The sequence below is a fragment of the Lissotriton vulgaris genome, chromosome 6 (genome assembly GCF_964263255.1).
Source record: "Lissotriton vulgaris chromosome 6, aLisVul1.2, whole genome shotgun sequence".
Lineage (NCBI taxonomy): Eukaryota > Metazoa > Chordata > Amphibia > Caudata > Salamandridae > Lissotriton > Lissotriton vulgaris.
Genome location: NC_141694.1, coordinates 1,168,425,922 through 1,168,442,727, shown reverse-complemented (window position 1 = coordinate 1,168,442,727; position 16,806 = coordinate 1,168,425,922). Strand labels below are relative to the sequence as shown.

Here is a 16,806-nt window from a genome sequence, read left to right as displayed (position 1 = left end):
CAGAGTTCGGGTGAACGGGTGGGTGTCGTCTGCGTTCCCCATCAGCAGGGGCACACGGCAGAGCTGCCCCCCGATTCTATTTGCCTTAGCGTTAGAACCGCTGGCCTGCAAGTTGCGCCAGTCGCATGTCCCGGCTGCCCTATACTTCCGACAATGACCCCTTGTTGTCTCCCTTTATGCGGACGACATGCTCTTGTACGTCCGAGAACCAGCAACCTTCCTCCCTGCGCTGCTCCGCGAATATGTGAAATTCAAAGGATTCTCTGGCTTGGGGATAAACTGGGCCAAGTCAACAGTATTTCCCCGGCCAGCTGGAACCCGTGAGGTTGATCTAGACTTTCCATTGTCCTGGACCCTGGACCCCATGAAATATTTGGGGATATGGTCACATAAGGATCCTGAGCAGGTCATCTCCATGAATTATGGGCACACTATCACACAAATCACATACAAGGCCAATCGGTGGGCCCACCTACCTCTCTCGCTCGCGAATTCCGGCCTTTGCAAATCGAAAAAGGCTTGATACATATGGCCCTTAATTACCAAATTATATTCTGCATCCCTTCACGAGAGGGAGGTGGAGGATCCCCATCCCATATCATGTAGAATGAGGCACTGGGGGGCACGTTGTCTGCAGAAACTTGGCAATTCTGTTGTAAGTTAACTGGGTGTCTTACAGCTAATTGTAACCTTCTCATTCTACACTTTACATTTTTGCACCAGTTCTTTTATACCCCCGCCCAATTGCGAAAATTCAGGTTCAATCAATCAATCAATCAATCATCGTATTTATATAGCGCACTACTTACCCAGAGGGTCTCAAGGCGCTGGGGGGGTGGCGGGGGGGGGGGGGGGGGTCTGCTACTGCTCGAACAACCAGGTCTTGAGCTGCTTCCTGAAGGCGAGGTGGTCCTGGGTCAGGCGGAGGTGGGTGGGGAGGGAGTTCCATGTAAATGTATGTAAATGTATAGGCATTTATATAGCGCACTACTTACCCGTAGGGTCCCAAGGCGCTTCGACCGCTGCGAAACCCTTCCTGGCTTCCCTGAGAGATGGTCCCTTAATGGGTATCTCCAGGGTGAGACCAGGCATCCCCGGCGGTCTGGTGGGGCCGTTAGTGAAGATGAGGCAAGCTAATGCCCAGAGTTGCCGAGTGTGATCGCTGATCAGAGTGGGCACCGAGGCGAGAGAATTATCGAGTCCGCTGACCCTGGTCCAGAAACCTGCCGCGCCGGGAATCGAACCCTGGTCCCGGGCCGTCCTCTGCTCTCGGGTCTGCCGCCTCTAACCAGTGAGCCACACTACTTCCATGTCTTGGCGGCGAGGTAGGAGAAGGACCGTCCCCCTGTGGTGGCTCTGCGGATGCGGGGGACGGCGGCGAGGGCGTGGCTGGACGAACAAAGCTGGCGTTTGGGAGCGTAGAAGTTGAGGCGGCTGTTGAGGTATCCTGGGCCTTGGCTGTGTAGGGCTTTGTGTGCGTGGGTGAGGAGACGGAAGGTGATTCTCTTGTTGACCGGGAGCCAATGCAGATCTCTCAGGTGTCCGGAGATGTGGCTGCGACGGGGGATGTCCAGGATGAGTCGTGCTGAGGCGTTCTGGATCCGCTGGAGTCTCTTCTGGAGTTTGGTTACACGATTCGTCTTGTTGTGTGCGGTGCGGACAACCAGAGGCTGACTTTTTACATCTCTCCTGGCTGTGCGGGCGAATAGCTGCCTTTTGGGTCAAAGTTGTGGGTGTGCTGATGGAAATTGTGCAGGAACGAGCGAGATGTGTGCCTGATTTATGCCTGCTGAGCAATGTAATGTCTTTTAAAACCCTGCAATAGGAGGCTGGTGGCTGCGGCGACGCTACTGCCCAAACCAGCCGTGCGATGTGCTGGGGTGCAAGGGGATTGCCCACGATCAGAAAATGGATCAGGGATATGGTTTATTGTCAGGAGCAACTGGAGGCATATGCCGAAGACTTGTCTGAATCGTCTCGACCCAGAGACTTTTGGGCCCCACTGACAGTATACCTCCTGAGTCACCCTGATCTGTAATGCGCCACACATATTCACTCATACCCTCATGGCGCCTGATGGTATTGGACATGCATTGATGTACCTCTATAAAGGTGTAACCCTAGTGGGAGACAACGCTTTTTTCATTTATGCCATAATTGCCACACAGTTCCACAGGGAGGAGAGGGGTTGTGGTTTGTGTTTAGAGCAATAACTGCCACATATCTGCTTCGTCTATTTGTTGGCATATTATGTGTTTTAAATTGCTTACATTGATGCCCATTCAGTGAAGTTTGTGTAATGATTATACTGTAATGTAAGCGTTTAATAAACAAAGAAAAAAAAGAAAAAAATGAGTGAATGGAATATAACTGATTAAAGTGATTTAGTCAGAGTACTAAAACATGGATCACATACTGATCCTGATTGGCAAGTGCTGAGTATTATCTCTAATTTGGAAATTGGTATCAAAGTAAAATCTATCCTACCACAAACCAAACTACACAGTATCTCAAACCACCTTTTTAAAACTAGTACCGCTGCAAGCGTGATATTTTCCTCCTCTCCTAATCCCCTCTCTACAGAGATCTGTACAACAATGATATTGGGGTCTGTGACTGCATCCACTAGGTTCTGCAGGGCCCTTCTACCGAAAACTCCACAGAATTCCAGCTGCTCAATACAGCACTTCAGTACACAGCAGCAGGATCACCCAAAAAAGAAATTTTCAATGCATAAATGTGCACATGTACTGTAGCACTGATTTATAAGTTGTTGTTCCGACCCAGAAATACATACTCTTTGTAATCGGTGCTGCTTTCAGGCATGGGAGTCACTGTGCCAGTTGACTGGGTGTGAGCCTTGGCAGGGGATTGTAGTCAGAATGAGAGCATTGGGGCTTTTTTGACTAGGTCATGACAGGCCATCCATCCATAAATCATCTCCCTAACGTGCAGCTGACGGGGATATGCCAATATGTATAAAAGGCTAGTCTAACACAAAGTATGATAGCTCCACCCCACTTTCACTATTCTAAAATGTAAGCATCCCTCTCCCATTCAATAAAAAAACCCATAGATGAATTACCATTAGAACATTGGAATGTTGGGAGCTCCATTGAAAACAATGGAGTGATCTGGGCTTATAATGGCTGGTATTAGCCTGGAGCTCCAACATTCCAATGTTTCTTTGTTCACAGCTCTGGCTGTGAACAAAGGGTTCAGGGAGCCTGAGGGGATTCCAATCCCCTCACGCCCCCAAAAGGCTTTGTTTTTTTTGTTAGAACATTCTGTCCTCTAGTGACAGAATGTTCTAATAGCCTTATAGCTCTTCATAGATGGGCTATACCGCAATTAAAGTCCCTCTCCCTTGTTAAAGGCCCTCGCCTTCGGCTCTGGGCCTTTAACGCTGGAGAGGGCCTTTAATAGCGGGTATAGCCCTCTACGGCGGGCTATAAGGCTTTACTAAATATGAATAGCTTCTTTTAATCAAATATTAAGTATTGTGGCTCATGATGGCAACCAATGGATTAATGCACTTTGACTTCAAAGTAGGCTAATAAACACATATGTACTGATTCGCCAAGACATTTACGGACTGAAACCTACATGTATGGCCAAACATGGCTCAGTCTACTCCTGTCAGGTAACCACAATTCCATACAATTACATAGTAGTAGTAAAGCCCATGCAAGGGGTGGGGTGTATGCGAATCAAGGTGTGGTGTGCCATGAGAGTTTGTGAATGCAAACAAGCATGATCTTGTGGACATTCACAAACTCTTCGCCAACCCTTTCCTATGCTGGAAATAGTCATGCAAGCTGGGAAGAGGAACAGAACACCTCCAAAGTTTGTGGCAGGGTAGGCAAATGGGTTTCTCCACTGGAGAAACGTGCATTTTTGAGGCAGACTGCCTTTCTCCAATGCAGAGTTTACCTTGTGTACAGCTCCGCATTAGGGAGTTACCAGATGACATTCTAGGCAGCATACCTGTAAAGTTGTGTCTGGCACAGCTTTCCATGTCTAACACCCATATTTTTTCTGTTTAAAACAGTCTCCCACAGGAGAATAGCAGGCACAATTACAAGACAGTCAAATGGCAAAAACAGATCACAAAATGTGAAATTTTCACAAGATTTGGCTTTTGTATTGAAAGTTTCACCTGTGTATAATGAATGTCTCCCGAACAAGGAGCAACCATTCGATCCTATGTGCTTCCTCACAAGCAGTCAAAGTATGCCGACTAAGAGGAAAGTTATCAAATTCTGTAAAAACAACAGTTGATGGACAGAATGCAGAACAATGTCATACATTCACCCCAGTACAGAGATCTGGGCCTAAATCCATCGTTTTTTTGCTCACCATGCCATTCCAGTTTGTACCCAGCCATATTCAAATCCGTCTTGACCCTCTGCCCCATGGGAACAGTCCAGCCCGAACTGCCAAGCCAGGTCCTCCCTGGACTGTAAACAAGCATCGTAGGACCGGTATCGGGCTGGGGAGGTGTGGTGAGCAAAATAACGATGGATTAAACCCAGATCTGTGACTGGGGGTGAATGGTTTGCCATTGTGCAATATTCCTTCCATCAATTGTTGTTTTTGCATTTCTCACCCCGAGTGGGACGGGTATGCCATGCCAGTCTTCCATGGTTGGTTTGTTGACCCTGCCCTCCTTTTCCCTGCCCTCCATGGTTGTGCTGCCACTGCCACTCATGCCTGCCTAGCATGGTCATATTGTTGCCTTTCACCGCCCTTCATGAGAGGGTATTTTTCCCATAGAAATTTTGGTTAGTGCTCTAAACAACTAAAATTAGTACTTATTTTCTGTGCTGTTGAATAGCCACAAAGACTTTTAAATAGATTGCTATATTTATGTTTTTTTATCTAGTTGATCACTTGATTGTATGTTACACTTAAGGGAGAGGATGTGGCGTTACAGGCAGAAGTGCAGGCTTTATAACTTTGGAACCAGGTTCGAGTTTTGGCATCAGCTTGACATCCTGGGATTCTGGGCAAATTACTTACTCTCCCCATGCCTAAAACCAAAATGAATGAGTCCTTGTGTAATGTAACTGATGCTCATGGAAAGCACTTCAGTACCTTTGGGTCAAGTTTGCACTATATAAAGCTGCAAAGAATTTAGTGTTATGCGCACTTCTGTCATTGGGCTTCACTTGGGCTACATTTCGGTCATATTTGTGCTATGTTTGGGCTCTTTTTTGTCTCTGATGGCTATCATGGGAGACTTATTTGTTATAAAGCTCCCAAATGTCCTCATTTACTGCAGTATCTTTCGGATGTGCCACACTTTTAGCATGAACTCAGAATATTAGCACTCTAGTTGCTCATTAGAACACTGTAGTAAAGCTGCTGATCACCAGGGAGTTAACCGTCAGTCTCCTGCTGAAAGTGCATGTTTCAGTCTGCATGTCAGAATTTTCTAATGAAATAGCAGTGGAAGATATTAGAAATCTCACTTAAAATGTGTCCTAATTTGTTTTTCTACAGCAATAACCATAATTTGTATGCGAAACTGAACCCCATAATGTTGCTCCTTTCTAAATTAAATGTTTTAAGTTTTACCAGTTTGATTTAATCAAGATGGCTTCAGGTGAGCCTTACTTTTGTCATAAGTAGGACTATAGGTGCTCTAGTTGTTCTTTAAAACACTCTGGGAGACTGCAGTAGAACACAAGGGAATCGACTGGCAGGCTGCTTCTGTTGGAAGTACATGGTTAACTGAGAATGCCGAACTTCATTCAAGGTCAAATAAGTCTTTATTTCGACACATGTCATAAAAGACTGGACAATTTATAAAAAAATACATTTGTTAAAAAACCAGGGAGTAACTGTATTGCACTGTGGTGTTGAAAACACATTCTTCCTGCCAAGTAATCATGACTTCTGGTTATTCCGTTAACAGTTAATTAATTACAATCATTTAACATCATCAGTATATTAAAAGGAAAAATATACAAAATTTAAATTCTGGGCAATAATTTAATTTTAAAAAGGTGTTAGGTCATTATATCTTTCGCAATACATTGGTGGTAGTACTTAAGAAAATTTAAAATGAAATAAAAACATTTTATTTATTTAAACGTGATTTGATTTTAATTTTTTCCTTCGTATTACCCAAATCCAGTTCAAAAATTTAGAAACGGCAATTATTATGCTTTCGGAACAGACCGTTTTAAAGATCCTTAGTGCCTCTGTCCCGTTACTAATGCCCTTCAGCAAACATATAGTGCCAGATGTAGGTGGCCATTTACCGGCCAGTAACGGCCGATTTCGGCCGTTACCGACCGGTTAATGGGTTTTTGGGATGTAGGGGGCAAATTTTACCGAATCTGTGAATTTACAGAATCAGTAAATTTACCGATTCGGTAAAATACCGAATTGGTATTTTTACCGATTCGGTAACTTCTAGATGTAGGTGGGACTCTTCTGAGTCCCAAAGGCCTTTCAGAATCGGTATTTTACCACCCAATCCAATTGAGTGGTAAAATACGGAATCCAGGTGTGCATGCACATGTGTGCATGCACACCTATGCCATGTGACAGACAGACATGCCCTTAGGGCATGTCTGTGTGCCACATGGCACACATGCCTGTATTTGGGGCGCTAGAGGGTGTCAAAGTGACACCCCCTGCACCCTTGCTGAAATCGGTATTTACCGAATCGGTGAATACCGATTCGGTAATGCCCATTGATTCCTATGGGCTTCAATGCCCATAGGAATCAATGGGCATTACCGAATCAGTATTTACAGAATCGGTAAATACCGAATCTCAACGATTCGGTATTTACAGATTCTGTAATACCTACACCCCCCCTCTATTTTACCACTTCTTAAATACCGAATCGGTAAAATTCGGTATTTAAGAAGTGGTAAAATAAAATTACCTACATCTAGGCCATAGACTTTAGCCACCTGTGGAGTGGATGTTTGTACTCTGGACAAATAAAAAAGATGTGGGCTATACTCTCCGGTTGGTTAATACAAAATGGACATAATACACTGTTTCCAATCGACCATTTACCAGTAAAAAAATTAACGGGGAGAGTGCCCACCCTGTACTGATGAAACCGTTCCCTATCCTCGCGGTTGTAATAATGTCCTAATAACATTCATAGGTTGGTTCGTGCTTGAGCTCTAGAAAGTCTCGTGTTAGTGATGGGCCATTGCATCTTTGGAAGTCTCGCCTTGACACCATTGACCAGAAGAGCTCTTTTAGAATCTTGCGAGGTGGAAAAGGGTTTTCTACAGGTTGATCCCACAATCTGCCCAGACCCATAGCATTATAAACCACCTTGACCTCTCTAAACCAGGGAATTCTACTTGCTGTATCCATGCCCCTGACTTTGAGGAGAGCCTGAGCATACTGGGAGAGTTCTGGTTCTACCCAGAGCCTCCTCCATTCTCATATTGCTAAGAAAGGTAGTGTGAATTTACAGAAAATATGCTCTTGTGTTAGCTTCTGGAGCACCTTCCATATGATTGATGAAATATGAGCAGAAGGCTTCTTCATAGGAAAAATTCACCATCAAACACATCAAATTTTCTAAAATAAGTATGGTACCATCAAATATGATTTACATTGTAACTAAAATCTGTTATCACCCTTTATTTGTTCTCCTTTGTTTTGTGAGATCCTCAAAACCTGCCATGCTCTATAATGCATTTGAATGTGGTGCTATCATGTATATTGGTCCCAAGAGCGCTGCCAATACTTCCTGGATGAAGTGTCGGTAGCCAAGCAGATCCTATGTGATCTGTGCATAGGCTTTGCCCAGATATACAAATTAGAATTTCCTTTAATTACTCGAAAACTACTGAATAGATTTACACCAGATAAAAAAAGCATACTTTCTGAACCAAGAGCTACTTTGCTGTCAAATTTGGTGTAATTCCATCTGCTGGTTCAGGCTGAAGTTGTGTCCAAAATGTCAATAAGATTTAACATGGAAAATGCACGTTTTTTTACCTCCCCATACCTTGGCCCTCGCTTGATGGATCACCGCAAAACCTTCTTTGCACAACTAGAATAAGCGAGGCACTTGTTTTCCTTAAATTTCGTGAAGATTCGTCATTTGGCGCTTAAGAGATAGGAAAGTCAAAAAATATTTTTCCTATAGGCACATGTGCCCACATGCATCATTGTTTCATTTTGCACTTCCTAATTTGCGATTTTTAGGGAATCGCAAATTAGGAATTGCAAAATGGGATGCATGTACATTTTCGCAAAATACTTGAGAATCAGTAAAAATCGCAATTTTTACCCATTCTCAAATATTATGCGTTTAGCAAAGTGCGAATTTGCAATTCCCATTCATTCCTATGGGCTAAAATGCCCATAGGAACGAATGGGAATTGCGAATTCGCAATTTGAAATCGCAATTCAGCAATGCATTTCAAGGGTGGAGAGGGGGGTCCAAATGACCCACCCTTCACCCATGAAATGTACTTTTGAGTATAAGTTACATACACACATGTCCTAAGGACATGTGTGTCTGTAACTTTACAGTTTAAAAAATGCATGTTTGTGCTTTTTTAAACAATTTCGCAAATTACCACGAGGTTCAACTTCGTGGTAATTTGCACTTGCAATTTCAAATTTCGCAATTTGAAATCAAATGATGCATAGCATTTTAGAAATCGCTAAATTGCGATTTCTGAAATGCTATCGCAATTTTAGAAATCGTAAAAAAGTTGCGATTTCTAAAAAAGCATGATGCATCTCAAAAAGCATTTTTGGAATCGCAAACGGCCGATTTTAAGGAATCGCACCGTTTGCGATTCCAAAAATGCTTGATGCATGTGGGCCATGGTCCTAAGTATAACTACCTACTGGTGAGTTATGGCTTTAATCACACTCTTTATAATAAAAATAGTGAATTATAATTCATTAAGAATAAGGAAGATATATTGACCACAATAATCTGTCATTTAAACATATACATCTATTCTGACATTTCACTAGATATCCATGAATCACAATGGATAACATGTGAAGACATCCAGTGCCTATAGATTGTGTTCACACGTTTTTTTGTTGACACTTTTCGGTAGACTTCTTGAATAGATACCACCTTCCTCAGGACTCTCACATATATAAATCTTCCATATTTAAAACAAGAGAATTCTCAAATACATCTACAAAAATGGAAATATATGAAAATAGATGACATGTATTCTATCCCACAGTAAACTTCATTTATATCAAAATATTAGCAATACACATCCAACTAATATAAAGTAATTACCATCTTTTATTGCATTTTTTGTATATAATTAAAATGTTGTTCCTCATTAAAAACACTTTTTAAAGCCCATGTTCATCCCTGAATATTTCAACATGCATCATGCAATACATTTCAAATTTTTGAAATTCATTCTTTTCACTAAAACATTACATGAAAAAAAGCACATATATATCAATATTCTTCAGTGGTACCAGTGTAATATCTTCTTTGTCAATAATTGTATTTTCCCACTTTGTTTGTTCTGTCTCATGTTCTGCAATCATTCCTTAGGACGAGGTAATGTAAAACCATAGTAAATGACCCATTCAGATACATATCTACTATATAAGTCACGTTACTTTAAAAATGAAATACAAGTGTGTTACCCCCAATTCTGTGAGTGCTACTTCTTTCCCTTATAATTGCATTGGAGTGTCCAAGGGAAACGTTTCCATATATCTTCTTTAACATTTACCAATGCTTATATTTAACGTCAATGATGGGTTACCTAAAGTGATGGGAAAAGGCAATCTGCTCAATTAAGCCATCTACTTAGATCACCTGCAATAAAAAACTACGAGGTTGACCTCCTCACTCACTTAGAATTTTTTTCGAATATGTTCCAAGGGATTTTAAAAACTGGCTTTTTCCCTGATAGTTGGAAAGAGGCTATTGTTAGACCCATACATAAAAAGGTGATGTAAACTCTCCTAAAAACTACTGCCTAATAAACCTTCTGGACATAGGTGAAAAGGTTTTCTCCAAAGTGATTTTAGGTTTACTAAAGGAGTGGGCGGAAGATAAACAGATAGTACCCCCAGAACAGGGGGGGTTCAAAGAAGGTCACTCAACGGTTGACCACTGTTTTGCCCTTTGGTCCACTGCACGGAAGTGGATTGATCAGAGGGGTAACTTATTCTGCTGCTTCGTGGACTTCCATGCAGCGTTCGATCTGGTGGACAGGGAGCAGCTGTGGGCAACATTGGTTGGGTATGAAATACAGTGTGACTTGTTAGCCATAATTCAAGCATTGCATACAGAAAACTGGGCTCAGATAATTCTGGACGAGGAGGGAGGATTGACTGAGAGGATCCCAATTGGAAATCGTTTGAGACAGGGGTGTTTACTTGCCCCCCTATTGTTCTCCCTGTTTCTAGCTGATCTACCCCAAAAATTAAGAGAGGTTAGAGGGGCGAGCCCGAAACTGGGAGCAAACCAGATATCGTGCCTACTTTATGCCGATGACTTGGTGATCATGGACCAGACGGAGATAGGCCTTCAGAGAAAATTAAATAGGTTTAAAGAATATTGTATAACTAAAAAATTAGTAGTAAACATGTAGAAGACAAAAATTGTATGTTTTGGAAGGAGAAAAACGAAGTTCTCATGGTATCTTGGTACAGATTTGCTTGAGAGGGCATCATATTATAGATATCTGGGAATGTGGTTCACCGGTACCCTGAAATGGTATACGCATTTGCAAACTTTAAAAATGAGGGCATCGGCCTCTGTAAAAGGCCTAAAAAGTTTTAATAGTACCTATGGAGAAATGTCGGATAGGCCGGTCATAAAAGCCTAGCAAGCGATGGTCCCCCCACAATTTCTGTATGGGGCCGAGGTACTTTACTTAAGTGGTAAGAACTCCTGAGATAAAGAGGAGGGAAATATACTAAAAAGCTTGTTCTTGCTGCCTAAATCATCAATGGTACAGGCAGCAAGACTTGAGCTGGGAATTAACTCCTGGGCTATAATTGCTTGCATGGCCCTGGTACGTTTTTGGCAGCGATTAGGAGCAGGGGAATCTCCCAAAATCTCCCAATGGGCCAAAGAGGAAATTACCACTAGCGAGCTGCCCTGGGCGAAAGAGACTAGAGCATCAATAAGTGATGCATATGGGCTGCTTGATTTGAAGGTACGTCCGCTGCAAGACCATCGGACAATAGGCAAGAAAGAACTAAGGTCTTTGGGATTTGAAATGTCCCGTTTATATGATCGCAAGTACCTCTCACAAAAAACCTTGGTGGCCCATATGACATTGGTTTGGGAGATTGATCAACATTTCCCCTATGTGGACCGGCTACCTACCTAGCTACAGTTTAAGGCGGGAAGTTTTAAAAATGCAAATTGGGATAAACCCATGTTATGCGAATAACGGGGCCAGAAACCTTATGATAGATTGCAATGGTAGATGCACTTGTATATTAGGTACCACCTGTGATATTTTACATATTTTATTAGATTGTATGAGGTTTTTAGACATATGAAAGGAGATTTTATGCCCGATTTTTAAAAATTATAAGATTAGGAACAGGATGCAAGCTGTAAAACTTTTGGTGGAAATGGGGAATTTAGATATAGCCTGTGCTATGGGAAAATATATGAATAAAGTTAAGGTGTTCCTCAAGTGCGCAGAGTAAGCACTAAAAGTGCCCCCTTAGGATTACACGAAATGGAACTATCAAGGGAATACTGTATTACATGCCATATATATGAAGGATTTGATGTATATGTATGAATTAATTGATTTTAATAACTTAGAAGGTTATAACACTCCGATTTTAAAAAGAAAGTTAAACTATATGTGTTTTGATGTGTAATATCATTTTATGATACCGCTGCGCTTATGTTTTTTAATGCCATGATAAGAGGTAAATTGTACTTTTATGGTTGTAACAAACCAAATAAAGGTTTGTTTGACTGACTGACACTTTGATTTAAAATCATATGTAATGCGTGGGCACCTCTTCAAGCATGTATATTACTGACCACAGAATATCAGTGCCCATACTCACTGACTCGATCAAACAACATGTGAAAAAGGCAGCCTTGGTGTGCCACATTTGTTTAATGCCTGCAGCTTCCTGTTTCAATCAGTGCACCTGCGGCTATCAAGTCAGGTGTATTTCCTGTTGTACGCTTCAAGCTGAGACTTAAAAACTGACTTTTGTCAATACCATCATAAAACAGTTTATAGTCATGAAAATACTAGTAACGCTTTCAAGAAGACAATACGAGGACCTTTCTCAATATTAGTTGTTTTAAGATAAAAACAAAAATAATATAAGCCCTCCCCTCTAGTATTGAATACAACTACAAGGGCAATTAATTAATACTTTTGCACCATGACGGACCTAAACAAAGTATTTTCTCAGCACCATCTTCAGGAGGTATATAGCCATAAAATATTAGTAAAGATTTCAAGATTACGATACAATACTTCCCACTATTTAATCCTAATCTGTATGTGTTACATTTAAACTGTTCCCGAATTTTTAGCATGTATTAATTGTACCACCGCTTCTCTTTACTTCCAATTTTTCAAAACAAAACCATTCTGTTGGTTATGCTCTTTTTCTAGGAAATGCTCTACCAGTGGGGCTTTGATCTTCTTAGTCCTAACCACTGATTTATGTTAATTTTTCTTAATGCGTAGTTTTTGACTTATTTCATCAATATGCCCTATGTTGCATGGACAAATAATTAAATATCTCACATTTTTACTACGTTAGTAGGTGAAGAATTTTGTCTCGTGAGCCACTCTATGTAAGGAAACTTAGAATTTCTGATGCATTGATGGCATACGCTACACCCCTCGTATCTATAATTTCCCATCACCTTCTTATTATTTACATCTACAAGAGCCTGTGGCTTCAGTTGTCTACATGTATGAACCAATTCATTTCTAAAGTTCCTGTTTCTACGAAAAGCAAAAAATGGTCTCTGTATTTTACCTGATTATCTACTATTTTAAATATTCTAATTCTTTTAATTAACATTTTTCACCCTGTTCCTAACTCCTGAAAAATTACTTACAAAAACTCTTCTCTCAATGTTATCTTTGCTCTTATTACTCCCAAACTAACACTCTTTATTATAATATTTAATCCTTTTGAAGGAGTGCTTTATCAATGATTGGGGGTAGCCTCTTTCCTGCAATTTACTCTTTAAAAGTGCTTGTTAAAATCATCCACAGTGATATCGTTTCTTCGTTGAAGTGCAACGAGGTGTTCTTGTCTGTTAGTTTTTTAAAAGTTCAATTTCAAGATGACCTGAAACATCTTCAATAGATATGTTTAAATAAATCACAATTGTGTTGCTTTTAGTAGCAGTAGATCTCAAATTACTATCTCCCAAGTTGATCCAAGTTATATATTTATCTAAATGTTCCTCTGAGCCTCTCCATATAAAACAATCTAATCTTTAAAATGAGACCAATGTTTTGCATTTTCACAATAAGGAGCTACCTCATTATATACATGCTTACTCTCTAACTCCAAAGTTGTGCCAACCCAGAAGCACTTGCTTATCCCTTTCAACTGTAAAATATCTTGCCCTTAAATAAAAAAAACATTATTCTTCAAAATCATTATCACACATTTCACTAGAAACTCGGTTCTAACTCCTTGGATGCAAGATTCTTCCAAAATCTCCCTGATGAAAGTAATGGTACCACCCTTAGAGATATTTGTATAAAGAGCGTCGAAACTCGGTTCTAACTCCTTGGATGCAAGATTCTTCCAAAATCTCCCTGATGAAAGTAATGGTACCACCCTTAGAGATATTTGTATAAAGAGCTTCTATGTAATGGAACTAGAAACTCATTATATACGCCAACATCCAAACCCTCTACCTTGGAGATCATGTGTGCCGGATCTTTGATGTAAGAATTTTGAAGGCCACTAAAGGCTTCAACAAATAATCTGCATATTAAGTAAAAAACTCCAGCAAAGAAGTAAGACAAGACACAATATGGCTAAGTGGTGGGTTGTTCACATTTTTATAGTTCTTAGATAATCCAAGAAACATGGTAGGCATACAGAGTAACAGCATATAAATAAATGGTGGAATAGATGGGCGATATAGTTCAGAGGTAGCAATAGAATGTTATTTCAGGGGTAGGAGGATTAAATGAAGAGATTATTTTCAGAGGTAAATATGATGAGATTTCTTGGAGGTTGAGGGAAAGTGCATCAAGGCAAGTCATAATATTTTAGATGGATGGGCTCAGGTATTTGTTGAGAAGAAGTAATTCGAGTTTTTTTCTGAACTGTAGGAATGATTGATTTTCACATAGGTTCTGTGGCAGAGCGTTCCAAATTGTATGCACATTCCCATAGAAGGAGTGATTTTCTTCCTTGAATTTGGGGGGAATCAGGAGTAGTGTGTTTTTACTATGCAGAGGCCAGATTTTGGTAGTTTGTTTCTGAAGTAGATAGGTTTTTCAGTGTAGAGAGCTTCGTGGGTTATGCGGGTTGTTTTGAATATGCTTCTCACTTCGATTGGTAGCCAGTTGAGTTTCTTAAGTGTGGGAGCGATGTGATAATAACAGCATCTGCCAGAGAGAAATCTAGCTGCTGTGTTTAGTGTGGATTTCATAGGGATAAGGTGGCTTTTTGGGGTACTAGTGATTCAGTCTTTTTTTTTCACTTCATCCAAAGTTTTCAACACTTCTCAATTTATTTTGTCTAACCTTCCTTGTTTAACTCTTTGGTAATGTTCCTGCACTATTAATAATTTCCAAACCTGTTCTTCAGATTCAGAGGTGTGAGATATAAGCTTCCCCCAGCCCATGTGCCACCCATATATATTTTTGAAAACCCAGATTTACAAAGACTTATAACTCTGGGTTTGTGTCAAAATGGCGCGCCTACTAGATAGAGATGTAACAAGGAGACATATCTTTATTTCTTTTGATTATTTCCCATTTCCACATGTGCTGCATTCTACCATACACATAGAGCAGTAATATTGCTGTTAGGAATTGTTTTGTGCAGGAAGGTGTACCTGTATTGATGCTAGGCAGTAAACAGTGCATCAGTAAAAGGAGAGAGAAGAAATGCTCCATATCTTTGTAAATATGGAGCATATCTATTCTCTCCCTTTCACGCAATGGAGCACAGCATGTTCTCTTGCTCTGCAGTGTTGCGTGAAATAATAGTGTTAAATGTGCTCCTTGATCACCTGCCCTTATGTTTTATTTCTTTTGCCTGAGACTCCATTTTGGGAGCATTATGCTTTAAGGTGTGATGAACATTTACCTCACTGGGGTTTAATAAGTCGCACATCACCATTATCAGTAGAGAGGTAAGTTACGATTTGTAAGCAAATAGGAGCTTTCACACAAATTGTAACTTTAAGTGTGGGGTAATTAATGGACATTTCTAATACACCACACCTGCAGATTTTCACAGACATATTTTGCCAGGAGAACCATGGTGAAATGATCATGGTATGAATAGCTGGGTAAAAATAGAGGAATATGAGGTAATTGGGGGTTCAAAACATCGATATCATGTGCTATACATCCTTGGGCCTGTAAAACGTGAAATAGTTGAGATTTACCACACCTCACATATACCCCACCCCCATGCAATGGTATTTACTGGATGCGGTAATCACCACCTAATTTCTGCAGAACTCAGAAAGAGGTCATCATCTATTGCTGATTCTGAGCAAGGTCCATCTGGATCATTTACTTCTTTGCCACCCTATGGTATTTTTATGTGCATGTTTTCCTGCCACTTATTTTCATGGGTGTATCATTATTGACTCTTGACAGGGGATGACATTATTTCTCTTAATTTTTTCTAGATATTCGAACAGCTAAAATTATTAGTGGTCGAAGTATCAACTTGGCCCTTTCTCACAGAGGACGTCAAGCCCTTAAAGCAGTTGGATTGGAAGAACAGGTACGGTGTGACAGGAGCCAATTTGTCCTAGTATGGGCTAGAAGAAGGCAACTGCTATCTGAAAATGTATTTTGCCCGGCTTCTACCTGTAACTCAAGGTATGAAGAAATGTAGAGTGGAACAGGGCAGGCGGGCAATTAGAGCCAAATTTCGGGAGGCTAATTCTTCCTACCATAGACAGAGTGGCTGTAAGAAGGGGTAAACACACAACAAAAACCTAATTTACGTGTAAATGGTCTTTTAAAGACCTGTTAAGTACTCGGGTGCGGCTGCAATTAGATGCTCGCCAGCCACACGACGGGGGGGGGGGGTGAGGGGGGCATATTTTGATCTATCATATATACATTTTCACATAGTACAAGTCAATGCAAGAATGTTATGTGACAACAATTACTTCGTTTCTGCCGAGACTTATCTAACCTGCAGGCGTCCAGAACTTTTCTGGCCTTGAAAGAAAGTTGGTATTCATATCCTAAAATACTGACTCTATTCTTCTCACAAATTATAGCTTCCCTGGCCAGGTTTGAACACGAGGTTGCATGTGCTAAAATGTCAAATGTAGTACCCAAGACATAATAGCTCCTGGACCTCGCATGGCCTAGCAAAATTGTCAGCGAATACAATACAGTATAAAGCACTGAATCATAACAGAACAGTTGCTTTCCAACTGCACACATGGTATACACGCACATTATTATAATTGCTTTCATGCACTTCTTTTTATGGCTATACTTCATGAAATCATTTGTTCCTACGCAAACACTGGGGTTAATATAGCATAATAAAATATGTCATGCATTGCAAAGATCCAAATGCTAGAGTCTTCAACTGCCAAGTGATTTGTGGTATTATCTTCCTCTTGAACCTAGGAAT

At 40.7% G+C, this 16,806-nt stretch overlaps 1 protein-coding gene across 2 annotated transcripts in view; it reads left to right on the top strand.

Moving 5' to 3' along the window:
• Nucleotides 1–16,806, top strand: part of KMO (kynurenine 3-monooxygenase) — a 473,316-nt gene that overhangs the window by 232,879 nt on the left and 223,631 nt on the right. For both annotated transcript variants that reach the window (XM_086927255.1, XM_086927254.1), the window contains one exon: nt 15,836–15,933. In XM_086927255.1, coding sequence (XP_086783381.1) covers nt 15,836–15,933 — 98 coding nt within the window. The remainder of the gene's footprint in view (nt 1–15,835; nt 15,934–16,806) is intronic.